The 9,491-nt window shown below is 18.9% G+C and overlaps 3 protein-coding genes across 5 annotated transcripts; 1 reads left to right on the forward strand and 2 right to left on the reverse strand.

Annotated features, from left to right (window-relative positions):
- Positions 1–755: 755 nt before the first annotated feature.
- On the reverse strand, positions 756–3,653 carry LOC102676560 (polyadenylate-binding protein 2-B). 3 transcript variants are annotated; one of them, XR_004150591.1, is made up of 8 exons: positions 3,505–3,653; positions 2,739–2,875; positions 2,516–2,630; positions 2,329–2,396; positions 2,029–2,240; positions 1,862–1,967; positions 1,715–1,785; positions 756–776 (listed from the first exon to the last, which is right to left on the reverse strand). XR_004150591.1 is itself a non-coding variant. In XM_031510764.1 (7 exons), the coding sequence occupies exons 1-6, from the start codon at positions 2,871–2,873 to the stop codon at positions 1,752–1,754; spliced, it is 687 nt and encodes a 228-aa protein (XP_031366624.1). In that variant the 5' UTR covers positions 2,874–2,875; the 3' UTR covers positions 756–776; positions 1,715–1,751. The 3 variants fall into 3 exon arrangements, 1 of the variants encoding a protein (XP_031366624.1); XR_004150592.1 differs by having other exon boundaries at positions 3,513–3,645; XM_031510764.1 differs by lacking the exon at positions 3,505–3,653 and having other exon boundaries at positions 1,862–1,958; positions 2,003–2,240.
- A 301-nt stretch (positions 3,654–3,954) lies between these two features.
- Positions 3,955–4,987, forward strand: LOC102676422 (magnesium-dependent phosphatase 1-like). The gene is made up of 4 exons (XM_006616344.2): positions 3,955–4,157; positions 4,265–4,319; positions 4,391–4,612; positions 4,727–4,987. The coding sequence occupies exons 1-4, from the start codon at positions 4,112–4,114 to the stop codon at positions 4,881–4,883; spliced, it is 480 nt and encodes a 159-aa protein (XP_006616407.1). The 5' UTR covers positions 3,955–4,111; the 3' UTR covers positions 4,884–4,987.
- Positions 4,884–6,583, reverse strand: LOC102676187 (probable DNA primase large subunit). Its single transcript, XM_006616342.2, is given in 4 exon segments — positions 4,884–5,257; positions 5,325–5,902; positions 5,992–6,260; positions 6,375–6,583. Coding segments are annotated over 4 exon segments (1,272 nt in total). The 5' UTR covers positions 6,554–6,583; the 3' UTR covers positions 4,884–5,011.
- Positions 6,584–9,491: the final 2,908 nt, after the last annotated feature.

The following is a 9,491-nucleotide window of genomic DNA, read 5'->3' on the forward strand; positions in this document are numbered from 1 at the left end:
ATTATTTTTATTTACAATCACAATTATGTTTATATAATTTAAGATCAATGACTTTTTTTATATATTATATTGTTTCAAGCAGATAAAATTTAATTTTAAATGCACAATATTGAATTAAATAAAAATTTTAATAAATTTTAATAATAACGAAAATATATAAATTTTACTATAAATGCTAATATGTTGACCATAAAAAATAAAAATTATATTTTCGGAAATAGTTTATTATAACTATTGAGAAATTAATATGCAAATGAAATTGTGAATTGAAAAAGCAATTACAAAAAGAGAACTAATAAGTTTTGAATAATTATTTAAATATGCAAAGGAATAACATTTTTTATTTAAAATAACTTAAAATACAAATTTAAATTTTTTCAAAAAGTATAAATAATTATATTTCTGTGCTAAAATAATATATAAATTTGCAATGTGTAAATATATATATACATACTCTCACACATTTACTGCATTCTTTATACTTTGATATATTAAACATGCCAATGTTTTATATATTTTTATATTTTAAACAAATTGAAAATCTTTGGACATTAATAAAGGCTGATAAAATTGATTGGTTGTTATTGCAAATTATATAAAAAATATAATTGAACTGCAATTGCAAATTATCGCTGATCTACATTTGTAATTTTTATATGAAGATTTATTAAATCAAATATGATTAATTGTGCCCATCTTTGTCCAATCTTTTTTTTTTTCTTTTGACATGAGGTTTTTTCTTTCTCTTTTTTTTCCCATCGTATCAGTTTTTTTTTCTGTGGACATATCATAAGAATTTACTTAAACACCTTAGCTGCATGATAGTGAAATGCGTGTTCATAGAAATATGTAAGTTTTGTGTAACCTATAATTAAGATATGCACAAAAACTTACAATATTCAGTGTTACAGTTCCATACATGGCCATACTTTATAATATAAATGAATTGAATAAATCGTATTATAAAATAAATATATTAAACAAAATATTCTAGAACAATTAGAGAAGAATTGTATAATTATAGTTATAAATTAAAGTATTGAAATACAATTGAAATACAAAATTATATTTATACTAAACATATTGTTAATATAAGTGCCTTCTTTTTTAATAATATTTAAAATATGGCCAGATATTAAGAATAAAAACAAATGTTTCCTAAGAAGTATAGCATAAAATATAGCATTTCCTAAGAAAGCTAATGTATCTAGATATAAATTTTGTAATATCCACTGTAAAAAATTGATGGATACTCTTTTTAATATTTTTAATTTTAGATTATTAACATCATAAATTTATAAGATGGATTATATAGATACATCAGAATATTAAAAAAAAAAAATCTAATATATACATAAAATAATTGTCACTGAAAAAATACATTGATTCAGGAATGGCTAGTGAATATTATATATATTTATTTTATTCTTTCATTTATCTTAGTATTTATAATTGCAATATAATATAATATTATTCTAAATATTTATTATTTCACCAGCTTTTCCTATAAATGCATATATATATAATATATATTTTGATTGTTCAAACATAAAAATGCCCAATTTTATAGTATAAATATAAAATATAGTAGAAATATTTTTGTTTAATATATATGATTAATTATATATATAAAAATTTAATATGCTTAATAATATTCGATATTTTATGTTTGAATAATCAAAAAAAATCATAAATTACAAATATAAAAACTTACCTCAATTGTAAAATTCCAATACAATATATTAAAACGGTCAATACGGCATATAATATCCTCGTCTGTAGCTCCTATGAAAAAAACATTATTGAAAAAAATATTTGAAACTATTGAAAATATAAATAGATATTTAATTTTACAATATACCTAGGTCGCCTTATAGGTCTATATCCAAAATATGCACTACCACGTATGATTCCTCTGGCTATACCTCGGTAGCCTCGTGTTCCTCGTGGTCCCCTATAAATTATTTAAATATATTATATGTAAATAAAGTAAAAATATATATATGTAGATATAAAATAATATATATNGTTCTTTTAGGCATTACTTTAATTTGACGTCCTCTAAACATAGATTCATCCATAGCCATAGCTGTTTGTACAGAATCACGTTCTGCAAATTCTATATAAGCAAAACCTTTGGGATGTCCATCAAATTTATTGCACAATATTGTTACTCTATTAACACTGCCACAGCCATGAAAATGTTGTTCTAATTCTTCTGCTGTAGCGCCATAATCAACCTTTTATATAAAAAGTGAATATTAATTTATAATATTCCTTAATGAAATAAAATATATATAAATATATATAAAATATAGTCTTACTTACATTACCAACATAAATGGATCTATTATCAACTTCCATTTTGTCTTCAAGTGACATATTTAATGGACTTGCTAAAAATTTAAGAAAATATAGAATAAACTTTCTTATTAAAAAAAATTATGAAAATTATGAAAATTTTTTTTATAAAACTTTTAATTATATATTGAAATTAATATAATCTACAACTTACTTATTCCAGGTGGACTACCCATATTCATTTGTTTGTCCACTTCAGATTGTAATTGTTTTAATTTTTCTGCTTCTTCTTCCATTTCTCTAACACGTGCTTTAATAGCTTCTAATTCCTATAACACAATAGAAAAATTTTATATAAAAAAAATATAAATTATATTTCAATCAGGAAAACAATCAGGAAATTATATAATAACAAATATTTATTTATAACAAAATACCGGATCATCAATATTTGCTTCATTTAATTCACGTTTTACACCATCACATTGCATAATGGCATCTCCATCTTGACCATTTTCAAGTCCATCTAGACCATCAATGTGATCAGCAGCTAAAAGATCCGATTCAGACATTTCTGTAATAAATGTATTAATATTATCAATATATGAAATATATAAGTTATATAAGATATTGAAGATATAAAATATATATAAAATAATTAATATAATATAATAACAAAAATATTATAATGAAAGGCAAAATATATTTTCTTAATTTAAATTAAAATTAATCAAATAAAATTATAAAAATAATAGTCATCATTAAAAAAAAACAATAAATAAAATATTCTATCATACAAAATAATATATGTAAATTAATCAAAAAACAATTATAAATTAAAAGCGTAAATTATTACATTCATAATAGCTAAAGATTACTAATTTAATAATAATATATTATTTAAATTATTTTTAATATTATAGATACAATATGAATATAATATAATAATATGATTCACTTTTTCTTTTTATTCTCTCTATTTAAATTATTATAATTATAATATTTATATTTATGTATTTATGTATATAATTATGTATATTTTAATGTTGATATACATATGTAAATAAATAAAAATAATTTAAAAAATAATATAAAATTATTAGCAATAATGTACAATGTAATAAATTATATATTTGTAATTTTTAGGACATATAAATATTTTTAGTATTAATTACTGTTAATTATATAAAAAATATAACGTACGTGTATACCTTCGGACGTTTTTATTATCTAAAATAATAATTTTATGATAAATTTAATAATTATATATCTTTAATCAACACTTCACAATTCTACAAACTCGATAAACGAGATTGACGCTACTACTGAACGAGACGAACAAAAATTTGAGGTTTACATAAATTAGAAAATCGCCTTAATATGTATTTCATTTATGATTGGTTATAACGAAATTTAAAAATTTAATATTATTGGTCATTTAAAAAAACAATAGATTTTCATGTACATGAAAATTTAATTATTATATAAAATTTTTTTCGAAAATATTAAAATTTTGAAAGAAACAATAAAGTATTATATTATATATAAAATAATTTCTATTAATCTTTTCATAAAAAATAATTTTTTTCATATTTACATATTAATATATTATAACATTTTTTTATTATGAGCATAAATATGATTAAACAGTACTAGATATGATATCATAGTAGATATGATTATAATTTTTATACTTTATTAAAAAGAATTATATATTAGATATATGTAATTTATAAAATTCTTATTATATTAACATTTAGTAATTCATTTAAAATTGTAATATGATAATAATGAATTTTATACATTAAAAATGTGTGAAAAAAATCATAAACCGAAAATAATTGTCTTTGATTTAGGTTAAAATTTTTTTTGTTTTATTTTTAATTAATTTCTTTAAAAAAAAATATTATTTATTTTTATTTTTTATTTATGAAAGAATAAATATAATTTAATTATATTTCAGATTATACTTTATGGCCATTTTGGATTGATACTCATGTTAATCCTCCTTTTAAAAAGTAAGTTTTAAAGAAATAATTTTTAACATTATTTTATAATTGTTCAATCAAAATTTTTTTTTAAAATTAAGGAAAGGCAATGATGTAATAGATTCTCATGGTCAAATTATAAAATATTATAAAGAAGTACCCGATGTTTTAAAATATTTATATGAAGAAGGATATGAACTTGGTATTGCATCTCGTACTTCAGAAATACAAGGTGCTAAACAATTATTAAATTTATTTAACTGGGATAATTATTTCAAATATAAAGAAATTTATCCAGGAAGTAAAGTAACTCATTTCTCTAGGTAAATTTTAATAAAGTTTTATTAAAAATTATTAATTCTTATTCTAGATAACTTTATTTTCATTTTTTATAATAACAATATTTGATAAATATTTATATAATTTATTTTTTTTAGGATTCAAAAAATATCAGAAACTGATTATAAAGATATGATATTTTTTGATGACGAATATAGAAATATTAAGGATATAGAAAAACTTGGTGTTACTTGTATATATGTTAAAAATGGTGTAAATTATACACTTGTAGAAAATAGTCTTAAAAATTTTTGATATTTATAATTTTTTAATTAAATCTATGTAGAAAATAAAATTTTATTTTTAACTTGTATTGCATTAGATTTAAGGAAAATAAATATTAAAAATATTTATTATTTCTAAATTGTTAATGTTTTATATATTTAAATTTGATTTATCATTTTGAAATAATATTGTAGAGGACTACTAATAATAATATTTTTACTTCTTTGATTTAATATTTTAAAGAATTCAGCACAAGCAGTTTGAGGATTTTGAGAAGATAGAGTGTTCAATACTTTTGTTATATGATCATTTGATAATGATAAACATAAGAGATTTTTTAATATATTTATATCGAAATTTTTAAATGGACATCCTCCTTCATATATGGGACTTGATGCACTCATCTAATAACATAAGAAAAAGATGAATTTGAAAATACAAAAATTTCATAATATAGAAAATATTACTTACACACATCATTTCACAAGTAGGTGATTTATAATTTCTTTTGGATCCTTCTAAACCATAAAAATGTCGAATATTGTATATAAATTTTTGTTCATTCATTTGCCAATTATGTGAACAAGTAGAAGAACAGGTATGAGGTTTGGAATATTCTTCTTTCCAATAATTTATAGCATCTTCTAACTGCATTCCACCATCTTTTAAAAACAGACTATAATATAAACGAGCATAATGACTAAGTCTATGTGTTTTTCTTAATTTTATATGCAAATGTTGCATACAAAGTGGGAAATTTTTTACTTCTTTATCTATATTTTCTTTAGTTATATATCTATATTTTATTGATATTTGACAGTTTTCTTTAAATATTTTAGAATGAATTTTGTAATATAAGTAATTAAGTCTAGTATCTTGATTTATTATATATTGTGCTTTTGTTTTCATATATATTACTTGCTTGGTTATATAAGTACAAAATAATGATTTTAATAATTTTTTCCATTTGGAGCAATATATAGTAACATATCCATCATTCAAATTTAGTTTTCGTTTTGTTATTAAATCTGGTACTATTTCAAATCGTACTTGAAAAAAAAGTTAATATAGTTTTTAAATAATTAAATTATTAAAAATTAATTGATTTAGATATCCATATTTAGATACAAATATATACCTTTAATTTTGTAAAGATTACAATTTTTTGTATGATTTTTTGATATAAGATGTTTAAAGACAAGTGGTTTTAAAAAAAAAATACATATATTGTTTAATGTTTTATTAATTAATTTTTTTTTGTCTGTGAATTCTCCTAATTGACATAAAATGTTTCTAAATAATTTATGTAATTATCTAGGTAAAATATAATTTAATCTAGTTTGAAATAATAATATTTCTTTCGCAATCCAATAATTATATAGTTTTCCTGACATAGATGCTAATAATCTAAAACAGTTATTTATACGATACAATAAAATCGATAAATCAAATTAAAAAAATATTGTAAATTGACATATTAAAATCTTTGATAATTATTATAGTCATTCAAATAAAACTTACCGTAATATAAAATGTCCGATTTTATCATATGCTGAATTTTCTAATAAATATTCAAAATCACCATTAAATTCGTGACTTTTATTCTCGTATAATAATTGTAAATATTCTAACCTATCCAAAACGCACTTTTCTAAAATATGAAATGATATTTGTCCTGTAGGAGCTTTAATATAAAACATTTTGAATAAATAATATTTTCAAGAATGATCATTTTTTGAATATTATTAAAAACCTTATACTCTTTTTAACGATTAATAACATATAACATTATTATATTATGTTTATCCGTAATAATAATTATCTTTACATAGTGACTTTCGATATATTCAGATAAATTATATAGTTATACGAATTTTATATTTTATATATATCATTCCTGAAATACATTTATTAAAATTTATTGCTTATAGAAAGCTAAAAATTTCATAAAATTTTGATAATAAAAAAATAACTTTTTGTGTTATCTGTATTTTTATAAAGAGTTAAAAGATTATAAATGAATATCGTATATAAATTAGAAGTTGTGGTGTGTGATTTTATATTAAAATATATATATATATATATAATAATATAATAATATAATAATTTATTAATATAATGTATATTTACAATTTAAAAAATTCTTAATTACTTGTTTTATGATTTATAATTTTCGAATAATTTCCTAAATTTTTAGTATATATAATAAAGATATCATATGAATTTTGAAAACTTTTTTTTTAAATATTCATAAATTTTATTATATTTTAAAAAAATTTTGAATATTTTCATTTCTTTATAATTTTATTTTGATTGATTTGAAATGGAGTTTTGAAATAGTATTTTTTTATGTGAATGTCTTTTAATTAAATTGTAAGACAAAAAGTTAATATATAGTTAATATTTATTACATTTGTATATATAATTATATTAATTCACGTATACATGAATATAATTATATATTATCTCGTAAAAAAATTTTGTACTTTGAGATATAATGTATTTTTTATCTATATCTTGGAAAAAAATCGATATTTATATCTTTATTTACATTAAAGATTAAAATATTGAAGTTTTGAAAAAAAATAATAAAAATATTTTGTATATAATTTTACAGCAAGAGTAAATAAAAATAAGAAAAATAAATAGTAAAACAAAGATAAAAATAAAAATTGTGAAAATCTTCAAAATGTCGCAAATGAAATTCAAATATGGAAACAAAAAAAAAGAAATAATTGAAGAAGAATAAAAGTAGAATTGGCTATTAACGTCATTTTGAATGCTAAAGATATCTTTTTAAAGGTAAGATAATATATAGAATAAGAATTGAAAATCAATGCCATCTTTTGAATCCTTTTAGAAAGATGATTATTTAAATAGATGACTGATATTCAAATGATGGTGTTGATTTCCAAATTTTTAATTCTTATTTTTGTTTCGTTATTTCTTCTTTATTTGTATTTCATTTGCGACATTTTGAAGATGATGCTCTCAATAATTTTTACTGAATTTCTAATTTTTCAATTCTATTATTTATTCTTCTCATCATTATATTTATAGTATTCTGAAGATGATTTTCGAATTTTCATCCTATTTTTGTTCTTTTCCCTATTTATATTTCTTGTCTATATTTATTTGCTTTGCAAAATTTATACGTCTAAAAGATGGCTCTGATATCAAATTAATTTTATTATCTTTTAAAATAAAAAATATAAAAATATATATATATATATATAAAAATTTAGAAATTATGACATATAAAAATGATATGTATATATTATATATAATATATATTATTATAATTATAGAAATTTATACTTTATTAAAAATAAAGCAATCAGATCTATTTTTTTCAGAGACAAATTCTTAAATTCAAACTTTACTTATTTATTTATTTATTTATCTTATAATTTGAAAAAATTCAACTAGAATTAATACATTGATATAAATTGTCTTTCAACATTTAATAATATTTTAATAATATTATTTGATAATATTAAAAAATTTTCAATAATTTATCAAACAATCTAGAAATTTTTATTTATATATGTTTGCTTAATATAAGGAAGGAAAAATAAGAACTTCATTAAATCACAGATTTTCATTGAAATGTGTAATATTGTTTCGTTTGACTGTTCGATACAAATAGATTTTATCGTTGTGCTTCTTGCGACTTTCTGCTACTTGAACTTACAATATGTAATTTCTCCTTTATCGAGACATACATATAAGATATACGAATAGAATTATCTTGCGCAAGACTTAGATTACTGTCAATAATGTTTAAGTAATAATTCGCAGACAGATAGAAATAGAAATAATAATATATAATCAATAATCAATAATCAATAATTTGATTTCATTCATAATATGGAATTATAATAGATAAGAAATCAAAAAAGAATATTACATTAAATGTCAAAATATTTATTTTTTAAGGTGTGAACAGTTCAATTTTAATTCAGTTTCAATTTTTTTTTCGTTTTTTAATTAAATAATTTAGAAAAACATGTTTTCTGTATGTCCATGCTTTTTTTGTAAAAGATTTATTTTAATTATTATAAAGTGTCATAAATGACTAGTTGAATTCTATACCATAATATTGTATAGGGTTTTTCAAAAACCAAAATATTTTTTTCTAAAATTCCTCGCCAATATTTTTCTCGTATATTAATATAAAATAATATATATTTTTGCAATTTATTGTTAATTCATTTAACATATTTAATAAATAATTTAAATAATAATAGATTAAAATCTTATGATCTTATTTGATCAAATATCATAAATAATTTTAAGAATATTTATTATATCATTGTTCGTATTATGTTTATATAATTTGTTAAAAATTTACAAATAAATAAAACAATTATTTTCTTCTCTTTCTCTTTTTTTTTTTATATATGATATATAATAATTATATTCTTTCATTTGGAATTTCAGAACAAATATGGAATGAAGTACCCTATACACATATGTGGTTATTGAATAACATATATACTTTTATGATTTGTCCCTTAAATTGTCACCTGTATAATACAAATAATTCCTAGATCGTTGTACATTGGTATATTACCAGTTCCAGAAATTTAATTACATTTTTTCGCTCGCTTTCTTATCGCTAATTAAAATGTATTA

The sequence above is a fragment of the Apis dorsata genome, unplaced genomic scaffold (assembly GCF_000469605.1).
Source record: "Apis dorsata unplaced genomic scaffold, Apis dorsata 1.3 scaffold_257, whole genome shotgun sequence".
NCBI lineage: Eukaryota > Metazoa > Arthropoda > Insecta > Hymenoptera > Apidae > Apis > Apis dorsata.